The sequence below is a fragment of the Phyllostomus discolor genome, chromosome 9 (assembly GCF_004126475.2).
Source record: "Phyllostomus discolor isolate MPI-MPIP mPhyDis1 chromosome 9, mPhyDis1.pri.v3, whole genome shotgun sequence".
NCBI lineage: Eukaryota > Metazoa > Chordata > Mammalia > Chiroptera > Phyllostomidae > Phyllostomus > Phyllostomus discolor.
In genome coordinates this window covers 53,435,341-53,457,770 of record NC_040911.2, presented here as the reverse complement: position 1 = coordinate 53,457,770, position 22,430 = coordinate 53,435,341, and the positions used below count along the sequence as shown (strand labels likewise).

At 39.6% G+C, this 22,430-nt stretch overlaps 1 protein-coding gene across 1 annotated transcript; it reads right to left on the bottom strand.

Annotated features, from left to right (window-relative positions):
* Nucleotides 1–741: 741 nt before the first annotated feature.
* On the bottom strand, nucleotides 742–4,889 carry MC5R (melanocortin 5 receptor). Its single transcript, XM_028524679.2, has 2 exons — nucleotides 3,438–4,889; nucleotides 742–1,884 (listed from the first exon to the last, which is right to left on the bottom strand). Exon 2 carries the CDS (start codon nucleotides 1,856–1,858, stop codon nucleotides 881–883), a length of 978 nt encoding a protein of 325 aa, XP_028380480.1. The 5' UTR covers nucleotides 1,859–1,884; nucleotides 3,438–4,889; the 3' UTR covers nucleotides 742–880.
* Nucleotides 4,890–22,430: the final 17,541 nt, after the last annotated feature.

The following is a 22,430-nucleotide window of genomic DNA, read 5'->3' as shown; positions in this document are numbered from 1 at the left end:
CTGCTTAGATGTGCACCCAGAATGTTTTACTTTCCCTGAACACACACTTACTAAGATGGAAGATGGATGGGGACCCCCATACATGAGTGAGAACAAAAGAAATGTATTAGAAAAACAGGACAATGATAAATTGCCACAGACCTTTCCCAAAATGGATAAGATGCACGTGCATGTCTAACCAACAACAACTATCACACACACAAAAAGAATGCATTTTAAGTACTGATGTGGGCCCCGGTTGTGGGGTCCACGTCATTATGGATGAAATGAGTCATTCACACATACTACTGAGTCCGGTGGAGAAAAAGGGACAGCATGGCTTTTCTCTCAAGGGGAGCAAAGACCTCAGCCCTTGCTCCAATGAGCTTTTATTGTCTTACTGGGCACATTACAAGAAGGTCCTCATTAACTATGCACAAGCTCACTTTAGGTGGTTAACTTTTATAGAAAACAAAGGAGCCAATGCTGTTAATCAAAGCACAGAAGAGGGATATTTGCAAATGAAAAGGCAAAAGTGGTTGAACCTGCTACACTCATCCTTGGAAGGTTTAGCATAGATTTTAGGAAGTTACTTTGCAGTAAATATTTGCTAAAAATCAGGGTGAGGGAGTTTTTAGCAAAAAACAAGACTCAAAGTGGCCTAGGCACATTGCAGGCCCGATTCCCCATGGGAGAACATATCCATGGGCATGGGTCCTGTGCATCTCCCAGTGGGAGCTGGGCCCATGCCACGCAGGATGGTATACTATAAGTACTAATTCAAGGTAGAAAAAAAGATAAGTGTAGTGCAGTTTTGATTTTGAGTTATCTTGCTTATCCCCAACTGACTTCATCACAAGGTCAAGGAAGGAAAAGAGTAAGCTGCAGAGAGTGCTTTTGTTTAATACCTGCTAGGGAACGTACAGGGTACTCTGAAACCATGGCAACAAATAATCTCTTTAAAAGTCTTCCTCATCTCTTGGCTACGGAAGGCATATATCAGAGGATCAATCACAGAATTGCACATGATGAGTATGAGATACATATTGAACTGAGACATAAAGCAGGAACAGTAAAGATTCTGAGGGCAAGAGATCATCAAAATGAGATGAAGGAAGAACGGAGCCCAGCACACAATGAAAATGCCCAACAGCATGGTCAGAGTGATGGCGCCTTTCATGCTGGTCCTCTGCCACACAGAACTGTATCCAGGCAGAGCTGCTATCCGCTTGACATGAGTTCGTACTAGAAGGAACATGTGTATATACAGAGACACCATGAGAAACAGCATCGTGAAGAACATGGAGATGAGGCAAATGATGACATAAGTGGATTCGTAGTAAATGATGAAAACAATGCCACATCCTGTGCAAAAGGTCCAGATGCATGCAATGATCACCCCGGAACGCTTCACTGTCATGATGTGGTGGTAGCGCAAGGCATAGAATATAGTGACATACCTATCCACTGCAATGGCCAACAAACTGCACATGGAAGCCACCACAGAAATGCAGATCATGGAGTCAAATACATTGTCAATGTGACGCACAAAGGCATCTGCTATCACCAGGTGCTTATTATTTATTAAGTACATGGTGATGGTCTCCCAGGCATTGGACATGCTCACCAGCATGTCCGCTACTGCTAAACTGCACACAAAGAAATACATGGGAGAGTGCAAGTTCTTGTTTTTTACTATGGCACCTATGACCAAGATGTTCTCCAAAAGGCTGATGAGACCCAAAGTCAGAAACACCTCCACAGCAATGCCCATATCTTCACATGGTGAAGACTTGTTCTTGACATTTGGCCCCGAAAGATTGCTCTCTGTGGCATTCAGGTTGAGATCCAAGAAATACAGGTGAAATGAGGAATTCATTGCTACTCTTCGTGACAGCAAATTTCCTGCAAAACAGGTTTTTATTCATGATTCAGAAAGGTTAACAGTTTACCAAAGAAGCACAACAGCATTCCAGAAGGAAGCATAACCTGAGAATGGGAATGAACAGGCTAGAACATTTGCTGAGTATTAGAATTGTATATATTAATACAATGCACCCAGATCCCTGGAATAGTGTCCCTCCAACATGCAGGCTTAGAATTTTCACGAGCCTTCTGGTCCTCCCTTCTTTAGGCTCCCACTCTATTACAGACCTCTTAATAAAGTGACCATACATCTCAGTGTGCCTGAGAAAGTTTCACTTTTTATGCTTGTTGTCCTGGTACCCTGGTTCACTCTCAAAAATGTTCCCAATTCACAACCTACAAACTCCCTTCCAGTCTCTGGATTTTCAATTCCTAAGACTCTTACTGCACTGCATTTTCCTCAGGTGAGCTTGGATTTCTGAAGGATATACAGGTGCACATTCTCTTAAGAGAGATGGATGTGTTCTTTTTTTCATAATCTAATGTCTAAAATAAATCTAAATGTCATGACTTGTTGACATTAGTTACTTTTTCACATGTATTAGGGGATAGGTAGGGTAGTAAAGTGCTTATACAAATATTTATGCTATTCATTTCTAGGATGGCAGGATAATCTTTTTAAATTTTTCAACAACAATTTACATCAAATATTATTTGTATTAGTTTCAGGTATACAGCATAGTAGTTAGACAATCATATACTTACAAAGTAGCCTGTCCGATATTTCAAGTAATGTCTTCTTAACATTGGTCCTGACATTGCTTATTTATTTATTTATTTATTTATTTATTTATTTATTTATATTGTTGTTCACACAGTTGTATCCATTTTTCCCCCACCTCACCCATCCCCATCTCCCCCACCCTCGAACCTACCCCCTTTGGCTTTGTCCATGTGTCCTTTATGCATGTTTCTTGATGGCCCTTCCTCTATTTTCCCCCATTATCCCTCTCCACCCCGCTCTGGTTACTGTCCACTAGGATTCAGTCTTCATAGTTGTAATTAAGATCATAACCAATGTGATTCATTAATCTGAATATAATCACAAATAAAAAGTTACTGTCTTCAATTCATACATTTAGTTGCACATACATGTTAAACTTGAGACACACAGAATGCTGTTTTTCCCTCAATAAATATTTTCCCTGACTTCTGCATTTGCAAGTCCACAGAGTCTGATTAACAGATAGTTTTGTAAGTTCTACATAAACATAGTATAAGAAACAAGCGATTTAAATTTACTAAAAGCTAGAGTAAGATCACTCCTGTGTTCCCCAATTTGTCTCCCACAATTTGTATTCTAAAGTTCCTTTGCCCTCCAAACTCAGCATACCCAGGGAGAGAGTAACAATTTTTGTTATCATGGTCATTATCAATAATAAGTTTTTACTGAAATGCAAATATTTGACATTTTGTCTAGGTCTATGTTTAAATATTCAAGTAGCTCTCTTCCACAAGTTGGTTAGGCATGCGAAAGGATTTCGCATTCATTTCAAGGCGATTTTAAGTGAATAGAAAGCGTGGCTATTTACCAGTGCTCTCCCTTGAGCCTCTTCTCTTTGCACAGCACCCCGTGGGCCCTTCTCTCAGGACACTGGCTCAGCCTAGACACCTGACATCCACAGGTTGGGACCGCTTCCAGGAGCCTAAATGCTGTCACACAGAGCACACAGATGCCTGGAGCCTAGTCGTGGCTCCTTTGCCTTTAAGCAGCCTCAGAGCCCAGCCTCCATGTCACAGTTCCCTGGGGACCCTGAATGGGAGGCCTGGGGCTGCTTCTTTCCCCAGACTTGCTCTTTTCCCAGCTGCGGGCCTGAGGCACCACCTAGCGGTCAGAGCCATGGAGCACGACCCTCGGTTTCCAGGCTGACAGGGCTCTGGTTGTGGGCCTTTGGAGCTCATGGTGACACCTACATAGAACGTTCTTCTGTTTGTGGAGAATCCATCTCCAAAAGTGTGTTCAGATGTGTTTTCTAGATGTTTGTTCCTTTTGACTTTGCTTCTTTTCGCATCCTCTAATGCACTGATTAAAATCTCCCATCCCTCTGTTAGTCCTCCTTCACTCCAATGGTCCCTCAGTGATTCTCTGGGAAACCACAGCCTAGAACCCTCAGTTGTGAGCCTAATGCACACCCCTTGCTGGCCCAAAATTTTAACTCCTCCACAAGGACTGTGTCTGCCATGCCAGGTCTAACACTACTAACATGCTTGTGTTATTCAGGCAAAAAGAGAAAAGAGACTTTCATCTAGCCAAATATCCTGGCTTTGGCTATAGTTTCTGGACCTCCCATTTTTCTGGTACCTAAAACACTGACCTGAAGCCCCCTAAAGTATCTTTACCACACAAGAGAGAGAGAGATGCCCAAGTGACTGCCAGGACAACCAGAGGCACAAATGCACAGGGCAGCTCTACTCCTAGAGACATGAAGGGACAACCTTTCCAACAAATGTAAATATACTAGGCGGCAGTCTGGGAGGCCCAGTGTCACAGGTGTCCAAGTGCCAAGCTGACAGTAGCAGAGAGAATACTGTAAAGAGATTTCTTATGCTGCAAACAAGGCTGTGTATATGCAAAGGAATGGCTGACAGAAAACATATAGAGATCCTATAATTCCTTATTTGCTGTTATATTCCAGGTCAGAGAGGGCTCTGTAAAAGATCCTGGTTTCCCAGTAAAGTGGTAAAAGTGGAGACTTCTACTGAAGATAACTAATTGTCCAGACTACATGGCACAGCTGCCCTTGATGCTGGTCAGATAGGGCATATCTCTCTAAGCCCTATCTATGTACAGGTACTATGGTGAGAGCTATGCACGAATTACCCTCAATCTTTACAGAAGCCCTAGGAAGTGGGTTCTTTAATAATCCCCATTTCGCAAAGGAGGAAACTGATGTTCAGTGAGGTTACATAGCAAACCCAAGGTCCCAGTGCTCAAAAGAAATACAGTTGTGGCTTGGACCCTCGCAGGCTGACTTAGAGCCCAAGCACTTGGTCCACATGAAAGCTTCCTCTCCAAGGAGCCCTGGTAGTCATCAGGTTTATTCTTTGAAAATGCTTCTGAGTTTGATTTGCAATTTTCTTGTCTCGGTATGTCTTTATTGGATTTTGGTATTTAGGTTACCTTTGCTTTGTTAAATAAATTGAGGGTAGATTTCAATTATTTTTCTATTCTGAAGCCAGCATAAGTAGGGTGGGAATTTTCTGTTTCTTCCAGGAAAATCATTAAATCAAGGTTAATAGAGTTAAGAAAATATAGACTAAGCTCTTCAACTGTGCCTATCATTAGAAATTTTCTGCCTCCTAAATAGCATCCCAATAACATGAGCCACTGAATTCCACATCATGGATACTCCTTTCTCAGTGAAAGGGTAGTAGCCATGCAACAAATCCCATGTTTTACTTTGTCTTATTGCTTAAAGAATGAAAATGAGATGATCCTTATTTCAAATCTAATGAGAAAACATGTGCAATCATGTCTACAAAGGTTTCCATGAGAGAAATCTATTAGATTCCATATGTCACAGGCTGGGTTCTTCAAGATTCAGATTCTGAGAGGAGTTGACTCTGCAGGGTACTCTTAGGAAGCCTCTTAGGATCAGCACCTGTGGAAAGGAAGAGAGGTAGAGGCAGAGCAGCTAGGTGGGGCCAACAACCTCAGCCCACCCTACCCTGGAGCTCTGAGAGGTAAAATGGTCTTGTCAAAATGTCTAGGCCTTTATATTCCACTTGGCTCAGTTACCAGAAGCAAGCTGTCTCTGGAAAGGTAAATTAGGTAGTATGCTCTCGAGGCTAATGCTGAAGGAGCTGACAACTGCAGGGGACTGCTCACCACCCTTTGCAGCTGGGCAATAAGTCCTTCCATGTTCATTGCTCACAACATCAGTAAATTATTTTTTCCAGCTTTATTGAGATACTTTTGAACTACCATATTTTTTGGACTATAAGATGTGCTTGTTTACCACATTTTTTGCTTCAAAATTTTTTCCTATTTTCCTCCTCTAAAACCTAGGATGCACCTAGGTTTTAGAGGAGGAAAATAGGGGAAATTTTTTTGAAGCAAAAAATGTGGTAAAAAAGTGTGTCTTATAGTCCAAAAAATATGGTATATAAGTTTAAAGTATAAAACATGATTTGATACACATATATTGCAAAATGATGACCATGATAAGGTTAACCCCTCCGTCCCCTCTCAATAACTTTCCAGTGTATAATACAGTATTGTTAACTATGGTTACCATGCTGTACATAACATCCCCAGAAGTTACTCTTATACCTAGAAGTTTTTACCCTTTGACCAGTAGCTCCCAATTCCACCCCTCTAACCCCTGGTAATCACCACTCTACTTTGTTTCTACAAATTCAGTGTTTTTAGATTCCACATGTAAGTAAGATCATATAGTGTTTGTCTTTCTCTGTTTGACTTATTTCACTTAGCCTAACTCCCTCAAGTTCCATCCACGGTATTGCAAAAGGCAGGATTTCTTCTTTTTATGGCTGAATAATATTCCATTGTGTGTATATGTGTATTTACACATATATATGACATTTTCTTTAGCCATTTATCTGTGAAAACACACTTATGTTATATCCTTGCTTAACCATTGTGAATAAAGCTGCAATGAACATGGGAATGCAGATATCTGTAACAAATATTGATTTTATTTTCTTTGGATATATAACCAGTTTTTGAAGAACTTCCATACTATTTTCCATAGTGGCTACACTAGTTATATGTCAGTCAACACAGGGGTTCCATTTCCTCCATATCCTCACCAGTATTTGTTATCTCTTGTCTTTTTGATAATAGCCATTCTAACAAGAGGGAGGTGATAATCTCATTGTGAATTTGACTATCAGCAAATTCTTATTGCACAGCATCTCTGAACTGAGGCTCATGTTAAAAATCATCATGGGTCCAGCCAAGAAGACCTTGACTCCTGCTGTAGAGGCAAAGCTTAACTGGATGAAGCACTGAGAGAACAATGCACAATTACAAAAAGTCAGATTACAATTTTTTTAACTCAAAGGTTTATAAAACATTTCAATATACTATCCCATTTGATCCTCATATCAGCTCTGGGAGCTATTAATGTTATTGTGATCTTTGTAGATGCCTACTTTGAGGCTCAGAGAAGCTGAATGAATTTTCTGCCATCATTTGGCTAATAAGTGGTAGCACTGGCTGTTGAGCCCAGACCTTCTTGTTCCAAAGCCCATGTTTATATATGTGTATACATACCCATGTATATGTATGAACATTAGACAGTGGAGTTTTAAATATGTATCAAACATCTTATGAACATTTATTGAGAAACTACTTTGGTCTACATGTCCAGATTCTTAGCAAATTCTCCCAGCATCACTATAAAGTCAATATTCTTAGCACAGACTTACAGATGAGGAACTGGGGCTCATAGTGGTCATGTGACTTCTCAGCTGGGGATAAAACCAAGATCTGAATCCAGTTTTAGCCACATCTATGCATAATACAGAGTCTATTGTCATCAACCTGTGACTCAGCTGCATGCATATGGGAAGAAATTCAGGTGCTGAAGGACTCCAGAGCCTGGCAGGAGAAGAGCAAAGAGAGGACAAGAACATGCTGTGCTGCATCCAGCTATGTAAGTTGAGATTTTGTAAGTCCTTAGGAAGGTTTATTTTACAAATCTTATATACCTCTTATCTTTGAACAGGATTTAATAACCTAGTTTAAAGCTAGGAATCTTAGAGAAAGCTAAATAGACCAAGTCCTTTCCTTTTCCCAAGAAGCAAATTGAATTCACTGTTTCTTTTGAAAGGTATTATATCACTTGTTGGACAGGAGTACTAACATTTCTTAGCCCAACATTCAGAAAATCATTGGGAAGTTAGCCACCAGATCTGGCGATGAAAGCCTCTTTGCCAGTTTTTGAATCTTTCTTTATAATTCTTGTGGTTACCATGCCAATTTTTATTAAGTAAGTTTCTTCCACACTAATTGCTACTTCAGGCTTCCCAATAACACTGCTTTTTTAAAACATGATACAACTTCTTTCTCCACAAAATTCTTTTCTTCTCTCCTTCTCCTTTATCTACTAAACTCCTACTCATTCTTTTAGGTCCTGGTCAGACCTCCTACTCGAACTCTTCCAGACCTTATGCCAGTCATGAGTAGCTGCCCCTTTCTGATCTCACTGTATTGTAATTACCTGTCTGACACATTCCAGCAGCCTATGGACTTCCTGAGTACAGGAATGTCCTCCATGGCCCATGGCCCCAGTGACTAGCACTGGCCTGACCCTTCCCCTTTCCTTTTTCCAGGCAAGTGAACTCAGTGTGGCCTTAATCAACCAGCACTTCCTAGTCTATTAACTGCAAGAATTAGTTGGAGGGTGAGCAAGTGACCCAATTGAGATAAACAAAATGAAAATAGACATTTCTCAGGGAATTCTGGGAAGGAAATTTGTCTTTGGGGGTAACTACCACAAAAGGTACACTCTTTCTCTTCCACTAAGTATGATTTAAAGTTGTAGTGGTTACTAACCCCTAATGGGGAATCCCAAGAACAGCCAGTCTTATGGATGTACTAACATTGTGAAAGCAGAGCCTAATGGTTGAAACAAAAACAGGATCTGATTGATGTTGACCGATAAGGTCCAGCCCCTTTTCAAACCTGACCTTTTCCAAATTTTTCAGTTATGCAAGTTAACATAGTCCCTTCATTATTTAACAAGTTTATTTTGGCTTTCTTATATGAATACTTGCAGCTAAAATGAGTCTACAGTTTCTAAAATTCTACTACACTCCCTTTTCTCTTGATTATCTTATTGTATCACAGTCTCAAAGAACATCTGAATTCTTACATACCAACACATGGATTTCTCTGTTTTGACATTTCATAAAAAGTATAGATATACTGAACAGTTTACCAATAGAGCCATACAAATCATTTTATGAAAAAAACCTTTTCTTTCATTCAAGAAGATTTTGATATTCCATTTGGATCACTGGCTGTGCCTCCAACTAACCAATAGTCCCACTGGTCCACACAGACTCTTCCACTAAAGTGAACATCCGTAATAATTTTTACATCTGCAGTCAAGGACAGTGCCTTCTTGACAATAACCTTTAGCAACCTGAACAATTTTCAAACTGAAAACCTTTCACTTCTTTATCATTTTACATCATGACTACATTGTAAGAATACTAATTTGAATTATGAGCATTTAAATTCAGGATCACTTTTCATTCTATCACTATATAATCTTTCCCTAAATTTAGCAACACAATTTACTCAAGATATTAGTACTTGTTATTACAAAATTCCAGGCTGAAAAAATATTGTGAAAAAAGATTAGTAGACATTTGGTCCTGCGCAGAATGTCCACAAAGACATTTGATCACACCAAAAGGTCCTTGATGTTTGGTTCTGCCTAAAACTTCCACTGAGATATTTGGTCCATGTCTACCCATCTTCCTAATCCCATGTGTCATTACCAGCTAGGGTATCTAAGCAAGAGGGTTATTATTGACAGTATAGCCACAATGCAATTATTGGACAAATAAACCTGATAGCATTAATCATGCAAACCACAAGTGGAAAAAATGGAATGGGAAGTTTAAACCCAGAGACATTTCCTAAGTGTGAATGTTTTGGATGGAACCAAATTTCAAGAACCTTTGGCATGGACCAAATGCTTTCATGGATGTTTTGGGTAAAGGCAAATGTCCTATAAGGAAAAAAATACATGTAACACATCTGACCAAGAGCTACTTCCTTCTTTCTAGACCACTTAAAACCAGTCACTGCCCTGGTTGGTGTAGGTCAGTGGATTGAGTGCAGGCCTGCAAACCAAAGGGTCACCTGTTCAATTCTCAGTCAGGGTATGTGCCTGGGTTGTGGGAAAAAGAAAAAGGAAAAAAATCAGTCATAAAAAACAATAAAGTTCACTGAAGAAAACAAATGACCACCAAAATCCCAAGCCTGAGTGATCTGCCATCTTCAAGAAGTACAATCAGAATTCCAGCCAAGATGGAGGCACAGGTAGAAACACTTCACTTCCTCACACAACCAAAAGGATACAACCAATCTAAAAACAATAAACAACCAGAAAATTAAACTGCATGGAACTCCAACAAGTAAGGAGTTAAAGAAACATTTACCCAGACTACTAGGATGGTAGGAGGAACAGAGACTCACAGCCAAGCAGAGAAGATGCACCGCAAGGCGATGGACTACATGGGTGAGGTGGGGCTGGCTGATAGGACTTATGGCAAGGCGGCAGACTATATGGGCAAGGCAGGGCTGGATGAATGGCAAACTAAAGACTCAAAGCTAGCTGTAAACTACTGCGGGGGTGGCCACAGCAGGAGAAACTCCCAATGTCACATGAGAGAGTTTGTTGGAAAGTAGGCTAAAGCAGAGCAAGGGAGCCTATTACTCCCTCTCTGATCCCCCCCCCCCCCCCCCCCGCCACACACACACAGACAGCACCACAACTTAGCAAAAAGGCTTGCCCCATCCTGGTGAATACCTAAGGTCCCACCCCCTTACAACATAATAGGTGCACTGAGACAAAGAAATATGGAATAACAGATCAAATGAAATGACAGATCAAATAACAGATCAAAACTCCAGAAAAAGAGCTCAGTGATGAGGAGATAGCTAATACTGGTAATCAGGATGCTCACAGAACTGATTGAGCTTGGTCACAAAATAAAGGCTACCCAAAGTGAAATAAAGTAAAATACACAGGGAACCAACAGTAAAGGGAAGGAAACTGGGACTCATATCAATGATATGGAACAAAAGTAAAAAATAAACATTCAACCAGAACAGAATGAATAAATAAGAATTAAAAAAAATGAGGAGAGACTTAGGAACCTCTGGGATACTTTTAAACGCTCTAACATCAGAAATCATAGGAGTGTCAGAAGGAGAACAAGAGCAAGAATTTGAAGACTTATCTGAACAAATAATGAAGGAAAACTTCAGCCAATCTGGCAAAGGAAATAGATTTTCAGGAAGCCCAGGAAACCCAGACAGTCCCAAAGAAATTGGACTCAAGGAGGAGCACACCAAGACACATCATAATTAAGTTTCCCAAGATTAAAGATAAAGAGAGAAACTTAAAAGCAGCAAGAGGAAAGGAGACAGTTACCTACAAAGGAGTGCCCATAAGTCTAGCAGCTGATTTCTCAAAAGAAACCTTGGAGGTTAGAAGGAGCTGGAAAGAAGCATTCAAAGTCATGAAAGGCAAGGACCTATATACGAGATTACTCTATCCAGCAAAGCTATCATTTAGAATGGAAGGGCAGATAATGTGCTTCCTGGATAAGGTCAAGTTGAAGGAGTTCATCATCAAGCCATTATTATACAAAATGTTAAAGGGACTTATCTAAGAAAAAGAAGATAAAAAACTATGAACAGTAAAATGACAACAAACTCACAACTATCAACAACTGAACCTAAAAAACAAAAACAGAAACTAAGCAAACAACTAGAAGAGGAGCAGAACCAGAGAAGTAGAGATCACATGGAAGGTTTTCAGTGGGGAGGGGGAGAGGAAGAAAGGGAGAGAAGCTACAGGGAATAAGAAGTATAATTGGTAGGCATAAAATAGATGGGGAGAGGTTAGGAATGGTATAGGAAACAGAAAAGTCAAAGAACTTATATGTAAGACCAATGGACAAGAACTAAGGGAGGGAATGATGGAGGGTTGAGGGATGCAGGGTGGAGGGGAAATAAAGGGGGGAAAATTGGGAAAACTGTAATAGTATAATCAATAAAATATACTTTAAAAAAAGAAGTACAATCAAATAATTCCTAGTTATTTCCTAGTCAGCTATTGTTTCAATAATGCAAGATAATAAACCATTGTAAAATGCAGAGGCTTAAAATAAAAATAACTTAATCTGTGCTCATTTCAATGGCAACCCATATAGGCTACACTAAACATCAGGCTCTAAAACTCCAGAGTGGTGTTTATTTCACCTGTGTTCAGGCCTTGCTCCAATGGCTACCAAAGTCATCTTCCTATCTCATTCTGGGGTTCAAGATGAAAGACAGTGGTGACCTGGTGCATATTCTTCTGCCAGACCACAGAGCACAAAGAAGAAGCCAAGCCATACAAATATATGTAAGGCCTATGACTGAGACCCATCTGATAACTTTCCATTTATCAATGTAAGTCTCTTGGCAAATTCAGTAATAGGTGTCAGGGAAGTGCTCCACCCATGAGAGGGAAGAGAGAAATGGAGTAAACATCTGCTGAGCAATGATCCAGACAATTGCCACTAGTCTCTGTGCTCAAATTCTCAAAAGTTCATCTGGTTGGCCCAGGACATAGGTCATTGATCTAGATAAGGGCAGATCAGCTCTGACCAGTTAAGGTTTTCTCTTTGGTACAAGCTTAGCAAAAAGAACCCACTCCTTCCAATAGGAATGGAAGAGGCATGCAACACTTGGAATGAGGATATATGCTATTCAGGAACCTGAAATTGTTTCATCCACACTTTTGATCACTGGCACCTGTGCTGAAAATAGGAAGATGTTCTCACCTTTGAAAGCTACATCAATATTGGAGAGCGGCAAGATGGCCGAGGAGTGAATGGAAATCACACTAACCTCCACCGAGGACCAATCTGGAATTACAACTAAATTGTAGAGAAATCATCCAGAACTAACAACTGAACAATAGTAAGAGAGAAGCCTTATAACCTTGGACAGACAGAAGAATCAGCTTCAGCACAAACTGACTGGAAAGGAGTACAGTGGAGACTCAAGATGGCTGGCTGGGAGTCCACAGGCAGCAGCACCAGAGGAATAATTAAGCAGCCAGTTGAATCCCTCTGGGAAGAGTGGGGTCTAAACTGTAAGCTGGGATCGCTAGCCAAGAGAACCAGAGTCCAAAAAGTACATAGACAACAACCAACAGTGAAAAGCAGCAGGGTTGGTCTCTGTCAGAGATGGACAGCTAGAGACTCAAAGAACCGTTTAAAGGGCCAACACACAAATTTCCATTTGCGGCCACTTACCCTGGACTCCAGCAAAGGAAGAGGAAGAGTAGGCTAGAAACACCTGAGGAGAGACTGGAGATGTGGAGGTTTTGGGGAGAGAACTGAGAGTAGCTGCCAGGACCCTAGTGCTGAGTCACCCCCCATACTGTAGCAGCCATCATGCTCAAGAACACCACTCCCCCGAGCAGCAGCAACCTGAGGGAAACAATAACCCCAAACCCAGGAGGGATTCTGCCCAGCCCTATGGTACTTAAGCTTGACTGCTGAGTGCAAAGTGACTGAGTGCAAACTGAAGGAGACAGTAACAGACAGTAGTAGATCCCTGGGAATCTTGGATGGGGTTAACATCTGACATCACCAGAGGTGGATCCAGAAAGAAAAAAAACAATGGTAAATACTACAGGCTACTGAGACAAAATCCTCTGTAGTCTTCTCCATGATTTGCAATATTTTCTTTCCTGCATAGCATTTTAACATTCATTTCTTGTCCATCAAATTTGTGCATATTCCTTCTTCATTCCTTTTTTATTTATGCTGTAAATTTGACTTTCTCTCTTCTCATTGTTCTGACTCCTTCCTCTTATAAGTGCTCCTCCCTCTACCCTCTCAAAATCATTTTTTAAGTAGGTCATCTCATATTCACCCTCCTTACTTATAATAGTCCTAATCTCTTTAAATCCTTATTAATACTGATTCATTTGCTGTTGATAGTGAGATTGTGAAGGGGAAAGTTATTTTTGTGGGTGTGACTTTGTGGTTTTGTTCTGGCAGCATCTGTACTACAGTGTACAAGACATGGTGGGCAGAGTAACCCTCAGTCAACCAGTTGGAGGGAAGGACCCACCAAAGAACAACCCAATAACAATCAAAACCAAATTACATCCAAAAAGCCAACATATATGACATAAAGGGCATCCTAAGAGCATCAAGTTCAGGAGGTCAAGGAGATCACACCACTGAATCTCACAGGTCTCCTACCATACAAGATCACACCACAAAGTCAAGGAGTCAAAATAGAAGCAGAAGTAAACAAGAAGAATCTCATAAATAATTGGAAGACAAAGAAACAACCCCCAATGGGAAGGAAAGGAGGAATCCCCAGAAACAGTGCTAAATGAAATACAGGCAAGTCGACTATCAGATATTGAGTTCAAAACAATAGTTATTAGGAAGTTCAATGAGCTCAGTAAGAATTACTAAAAACTATAGGGAAACTACGAGGAACTTATGCAAACTCTACCAGCATGAACAAGGACATAGAAACCATCAACAAGAGCCCAGAAGAAATGAAGAATACAATTTCTGATTTCAAGAACACAGTGGAAGGAATAAAAGGCAGGCTCTATGAGGCAGAGGATCAAGTCAGAAAACTGGAGGACCAGGTAGAAAAAAACACCCAGAAAGAGCAAGAAAAGGAAAAAAGACTCAAAAAGAATGAACAGGAGTCAAGGAAACTACAGGACAGCATGAAACATAATAATATCCATATAATAGGGATACTAGAAGGAGAAGAAGAGGATCAAGGGATAGAAAACCTGTTGAAAAAATGACAACAGAATATTTATCTGACTTGGTGAGGATAATGCAAGTTCATGCATGTTCAGGAAGTATAGAGGGCCACAATGAATCCAAAGAGGCCCACTCCAAGACACATCAGAATTAAAATGGCAGAATTTAAAGACAAAGAAAATCTTAAAGGCAGCAAGAGAGCTTAGATAAGGCTATCAGCTGAGTTCTAAAGAGAAACACTACAAGCCAGAAGAGAATGACAATAAATATTCCAAGTAATAAAAAGCAAAGACCTGCACCCAAGACTATGCTACACAGCAAGGCTCTTATTCAAAATGGAAGGTGAAATAAGGAGCTTCCCAGAAAAAGAAAAAAAAGGAAAGGAAAAGAAAAGGCTAAAAGAATACATCTTCACCAAACCAACATTGCAAGAGATGCTAACGGAACTGCTTTAAGATTAAGAAAAGAGAGTCAGAGGAATACAAACACAAATGGAAAAATGGGCAATGAATAAATACCTATCAACAATTATCTTAATATAAATGGATTAAATGTTCCAACCAAAAGACATAGGATAGCTGAAGAGATAAGAAAACACAACCCACATATATGCTGTCTACAATATACCACTTCAGAAAAACAGATCTATACAGGCTAAACATGAAGGGATGAAAAAATATTCCAAGCAAATGGACATGGAAAAAAAACGCTGAGGTAGCAATACTTATTTCAGACAAAACAGACTTCAAACAAATGCCATAACAAGAGACAAAGAATGTCTCTACATAATAATCTAAGGGAGTAGATATTATGTCCAAAAAGAGCATCTAACCCTTGTAAATAGATATCCACACAGCACAGAAACACTAAATACATATGGAAAATCTTGGAGGACGTTAAGAAGGAGATCAACAACAATACAGTTATCATAGGGAATTTTAACACCCCACTGTCAACAATGGACCAATTATCCAAACAAAAAAACAAGATTTTGTGGTATTGAACAACACCCTATATCAAGTGGTCATAATTGATATTTACAGAGTATTTCTCCCCAAAGACGCAAAATATACATTCTTTTCAAATGCACATGGATCATTTTCAAAGATGGACCACATGCCAGGACACAAAACAAACTCAAGAAAATTGAAAACATATCAAGGATCTTCTCGGATAACAATGGCTTGAAACGAGAAACCAACCTCAAGGAAAAAAACTCAAAAACATACAAATACACAGAGACTGAATAACATGTTATTAAATAATGAATGCATTAACAATAAGATCACGGAAGAAATAAAAAAGTACCAGAGACAAATGAAAATGGACACACCACAGCCCAAAACCCATGGGACACCATGAAGACATTTTTGAGAAGTAAGTTTATAGCAATACAGGACTACTTAAGGACAATAGAGAAATCTCAAATAAACAACCTAACCCTACACGTACAAGAACAAGAGGAATAACAACAAACAAAGCCCAGAGCAAGGAGAAGGAAGGAAAGAATCAAGATAAGAGCAGAATTAAATGACACAGAGACTAAAAGAACAATTAAAAGGATCAATAAATCCAGGAGCTGTTTCTTTAAAATAACAAACAAAATTGACAACTTTTACCCAGATTCATCAAGGAAAAAGAAAACCCAAATAAATAAAATCAGAAATGAAAGAGAAGTAAAAACTAATCCACAGAAATACAAAGGACTGTAAGAAATTACGATGGCCAACTCTATGCCAAGAAATTGGACAACCTGGGTGAAACAGATAAATTTCTAGAAATACACAATATTCCAAAACTGAATCAGGAAGAAGAAAGCCTGAATGGAACAACAAAAACTAGCAAAATCAGAGCAGTAATAAAAAAATTCCCAGCACACAAAATCCCTGGCCCAGATGGCTTCACAGGCAAATTTTATCAAAGATTCAAAGAACTCCTATTCTTCAGAAATTATTCCAAAGTATTCAAGAAGAGGGAAAAATCCAAGATTCTTTTTTTTAAAGATTTCATTTATTTATTTTTAAACAGAGGGGAATGGTGGGAGAAAGAAAGGGAGAGAAATATCAATGTGTGGTTGCCTTTCACACGTACCCTACTGGGGACCTGGCCCACAACCCAGGCTTGTGCCCTGACTAGGAATCAAACCAGTGACCCTTTGGTTCATGGGCCCACGCTCAATCTACTGAGCCACACCAGCTAGGGCCCAAATTCTTTTTATGAGGCTGGTATTACCATAATTCCAAAACAGGTAAAGACACAACAAAAAAATAAAACTATAGGTCAACATTGCTGATGAACATAAATGCTAAAATCCTCGACAGAGTATTGGCAATCCGGATCCAGCAGTACATTAAAAAGATCATACACCATGATCAACTGGGATTCATCTCAGGGATGCAATGATGGTACAATATCTGCAAATAAATAAATGTGATACATCACATAAAAAAATGAAGGAAAAAAACCACATGACCATATCAACAGATGCTGGAAAAGCATTTGATAAAATCCAGCACCCATTTATGATAAAAAACACTTAGCAAAGTGGAAATAGAGAGAGCAAAACTCAACATAGTAAAGGCCATATGCCAAAAACCTACTGCTAATGTATTCTCAATGAGCAAAAAATAAAAGCTTTTCCCTTAAGACCAGGAACATGACAAGAGTGTCCATTTACACCACTCTTATTTAACATAGTAGTGAAATTTCTAGCCACAGTGATCAGACAAGGAAAAGAAATAAAAGGCATCCAATTTGGGAAGACAGAAGTAAAACTGTTGTTATTTGCAGATGACATAATAGTGCACATAGAAAACTCTACCTACAGTATCCATAAAACACACACACACACACACACACACACACACACACAAAAAAAAAACTACTTGACCTAATAAGTGAATTTGGCAAAGTAGCTGGATACAAAGTTAATATTCAGAAATTAATGTCATTTTTGTACACTAACGATGAAATATCAGAAAGAGAAACTAGAGGGGAAAAACCCCATTTACTATGGCAACAACAAAAAAAATAAACTGCCTAGGAATAAATTTATCCAAGGAGGTAAAAGGCAGTACTCAGAACACTATAGGACACTGAAGAAAGAAATCGAAGATGATACAAAAAAGTGAAAACATATACTGTTGTTCATGGGTTGGAAGAATTAACATCATTAAAATATCCATGCTACCCAAAACAATCTATAGATTCTGTGTAATTACTATTAATATACCAATGGCATATTTCACTGATTAAAATAAATACTCCAATAATTTATATGGAACCCAAAAAGACTCTGAATAGCCTCAGCAATCTTGAGAAAGAAGAAAAAAAGTTGGAGGGATCATAATAACTGATATAATACTATACTACAAGGCCATTGTAACCAAAACAGTCTGGTACTAGCCTAAAACAGAGACCTAAGAACAGAAAGCCCAGAAATAAACCCATGTCTCTTTGCCAATTAATATTTGACAAACAGAGCACAAGCATACAATGGAGTAAAAATAGCCTCTTCAATAAATGGTGTTGGGAGAACTGGACTGGTAAATTAAAAAAAAAAAAAAAAGAAAGAAACCCAACCACAAATTTACACCATACACTAGAATAAACTCAAAATGGATAAAAGACTTAAATATAAGTTGTGATACCATACAAGTCCTAGTGGAAAACATAGGCAGTAAAGTTTTAATGTCCCACAAAGCAATATTTTTACTATATATCTCCTAAGGTAAAGTAACTAGGAAAAAATAAGCAAATAGGACTATATCAAATTTAAAAAGCTTCTGCATGCCTAAAGAAATCATCATCACAATGAAAAGGGAACTGAGTGTATGGGTGAATATATTTGACAATGATACACTGGACAAAGGTTTAATTTCTAATATATGTTAAGAACCGATATGACTCAACACCAGGAAGACCAACATTCCAATTAAAAAATGGGCAAAGGACCTGAATAGACCTTTTAGAAGCACATGTACATGGCCCATAAATATATGAAAAGATGCTCAACATCAATAGCTATCAGAGAGATGCAAATTAAAACCACAATGAGATATCACCTCACTCCTGTCAGAATGGCTATCGTTAATAAATTAAGAAGTGCTGGTGAGGATGTAGAGAAAAGGGAACCTTAGTGCACTGTTGGTGGGAATGCAGACTGGAACAGTCACTTCAGAGAACAGTATGGAATTTCATCAAAAAATTTAAAGTGGAAATGCCTTTTAACTCAGTGATTCCACTGTTGAGAATATACCCTGAGAATCCCAAAACACCAATTCAAAAGAACTGATGCACCCCTATGTTTACAGCAGCACTATATAGGATAACCAAGTACTGGAAACAGTCTATATGACCATCAGCGGGTAAGTGGATCGAAAAACTGGTACATTTACACAATGGAATACTATGCAGCAGAAAGAAAGATTCCTAACTTTTGTGACCTCATGGATAGAACTGGAGAGTATTATACTAAGGGAAACAAGCCAGTGAAAGATTAATACCATTTGATCTTACTTAGAAGAGGAATCTGATGAACAAATAAATTAATGAGCATCCAGAGACATGGAATCATGGAACAGAATGGCAGTGGCCCAAGGGAAGTAGGGAGGGCATAATGGTGGAAAGAAGGGGAAGGAACTAGTCAAAAAACATATATGAATGACCCATGGACATGGAGAATGAATGGTGTGGGGATTGACTGTGGGATGTGGGGTCTAGCTGGGTGGAGGAGGCAAAGGGGGAATAATTGGGACAACTGTAATCCAATAGCAATAAAAAAAAACAAAAACAAAAACAAAAAAACTTCACTCTTAAGGTTCTGGCAATCTTCTCTTAGGCCTCCTGGAATCTGGGTCCACTTATAATGGCCATAAGTCGCCCAAGGGCATTTAATGCAAGAAACTGTTCCTCTTGACCTCATGCTATACACAATTAAAATAACAAATGAATGGCTCACTTACTAGGCTTTCCTGAAAACAGAGGCTCTCACAGACCTTGAGCCCAGGGCTCTCAATATGCAGCTGCTCATTATGTTTTCTGCAATGAAACAGCATTCCACAAACTTGGCACAGTCACAAAGTCCTCCTTAAGATAGGATGGATCCAAACCTGCACCCTCTGGCATATTCCATGTGCAAGAGGAGGTGGTTTCCCCAGTCCTTAGTCCCTTCTCTGATGCCATGGTATTACAGGTGTTACACCCAAGGCTCCCATTGCTATCTAAGGGAGCCCCTGGACTAACTGAGCGAGCATCAATGGGAGTTTACAGACAATACAATTAGCCTTGCTAACCATCATATGTGATGGAACTCAGTGGAACATGCTGCTTTCCCTTAGCCAGGGTCTCCCTGATAAAGGACAGGACTCAAACAACACACTTAGCCAAACTCCAGGCAGTCATTTTAGCCCCAGATGCCCTGGCCAACAAATGGCCCCATATTCACATTTACTACAAGCTGCCATTGCCTAAAAGTTGTTCCCCTTCAGAGTAAAGAACCCTTGGAATCTCTTACCTCAGATATTAAATATAAACCAAATATAAATCAAATATAATTAGAATCTCACATCTATAATGTACTAAGGCCACAATACAAAGCCTTGTTGAGACACCCCTCATTCTTTTCCAAGTTATACATTACTATTAGTAACCAAAACACCTACTATATTTCTCACAAACAAGCTGGGCTCTTGGAAAACGCATTCAATAACTTTCATGTCCCTGATGGGTCACAGATCACCAGTTTAATGGAGACATAATGGTCTTCTCAAACAATTTTTCAAATCCAGTCTTGCAAATGGACATCTAAATAGGTGTCCATCTTGCCCAAGGCCTTAATCTCTTTAGTTCCAGGCCCCTTGGCTCTCACCTCACATCAACTTTTAAAACTTCCTCCATGACCCTTTTATTTAAAGGAGGCTATGCCTTGCCTCTATGTATATACTTATTATATGAGTCCCTTTATTAGTGTCCATTCTTATATTTATAAAATGTTTATCTTATCCCCATCCCTAGGTACACTTATAAAAACAACAATTTAAGGTAGATGTTTGCAACCTAGGCTAACCAAGCAGCTCAAAGACGTTTTTACATAACCAAAATTTTTTTGTCTTCTATTTTTGTCCTTAGGCTTGTTCTCTTGTGGTTGCAAGATGGCTACCATATCACCTTTTTCCAAAACTGTGTCCAAAGGCATGCAGAAAGAGGAGTGTCTTCTCATAAAACATTTTACAGGGGACTAAATTTTTCCCGGAAACCCCTAAATAGATTTCCCTTCATTTTATTAACCAGCATCAGGTCACATATCTGTGGTAGGCAACTTAACACCCTCTAAAGATGTCCATATCCTCATCCCCACATGTATGTGACTGTATGTGGCAAAAGAGACTTGACAGATGTGATTAAGAATATGGAGATAGGAAAAATATCCCAAGGTTATCTGGCAGACTCAACATAATCACCAAGGTACTTAAGCAGGTGAGCTTGAGTTCTTGAGAACTGGAGCTGAAACCACAAGTCCACCTTTTGTTAAATGTTTGAACAAATATGGTTCAAAAACGCCATCTCAAATAATGTGGGAAGTCAATAACTTCCCCTAAATTTCTGAGTTCCTGGGAGCTGCGGAAATTAATGAAGCCATCCAAACAAGAACAAGCAGAGGCTCTTTACTCAAGAGCTTGCTAGAGCAAGGGACTTAGCCACCATCACAGACATTTGGCAGATACTCAAAAGCAGGCGGGGAGTGGGAAAGTTTAAGAGCAAAAAAAGGAATGACCCAGGTATGCTGTGTTTGAAATTGGTGTTAGGAAACTGAAGGTGAGCTAACCAGAACCAGGTATAATTCTGTGATTGGCTGGGGGAGCATATTTGACTTGCTCTGACTGGTCTTGAGGTAGAGATGAGGCAAAAATAGGGAACCTCGCAGTCCCTGACCAAGTCCTGACCATCTTGGGCAAATGACCGCAGAAGTCATAGTTTGGCTTACAGGGCTGGTTGCTGCAGAGGGTGTGGGTCAGAGGTCTATTATCATCTACAGTCTGGCTATTTTCTAATTGTACCTTCAGTCTCTCAGAAGTTGTCACTCACTCCAGCTTCCTGTTAACAGAAAGGTATTTTTCCTTCAGCTCACAGGACTCCCCAGACAGAGGAAGGCAATGGCTATGAAGAGACAGAGTCTGGGTAGGAAGTTGGCAGAATCAGGCAAGAGGGAGGAACTTTGGAACTAGTAATTTGGAGAGTTATAGCCAAATCAGATGAATTGAAAATTGAGTACGAATTAATAATTTTGGCAAGACGGAAAAGGCTGCCACATGAATGGCATATAGAGTACCTCACAATCCTGTGTAGGTACTCTGGTGAGAGATACATTTACATATAACACTTACTGAGTATCCACAGGTGTGAAAAACTGAACTATATATACCCAGTGCTTAAAAATGTGAAATTCTCAGCTAATAAACCTGTCACTAGAAGTCCAGGTAGGATGGATTTGTCTGCTGCTATTGATTCCACTCATTTTAAGAATGGGCCCTGGCTGGCGTAGCTCAGTGGATTGAGCGGAGGCTGGGAACCAAAGTGTCCCAGGTTCGATTCCCAGCCAGGGTACATTCCTGGGTTGCAGGCCAGAACCCCCAGCAACCACACATTGATGTGTCTCTCTCTCTCTCTCTCTCTCCTCTCTCTCTCCCTCTCTCTCTCTCTCTCTCCCCCTCCCTCCCTCCCTCTCTCTCTCTCTCTCTCCCTCCCTCCCTTCCCTCTCTAAAAATAAATAAATAAAATCTTAAAAAAAAAGAATGGGAAATATAAGGAAGTTAGAAGCTTTAGACAATTGCTAATGGAGACCATTAGCAGCATTAATAACACAATGGTAAATGTTATAGAAAAAAATCTTTCAGCATTCCAGGTAAGCCCAGGACAATCAAAGACACAGCAAAAATCTCTGGTGAAAAATCACTGTTAGAGTCCTTAAACGCAGTTTTATTTTCCTGAATCTCACAACTAGAAAGGGCAACCTCAGA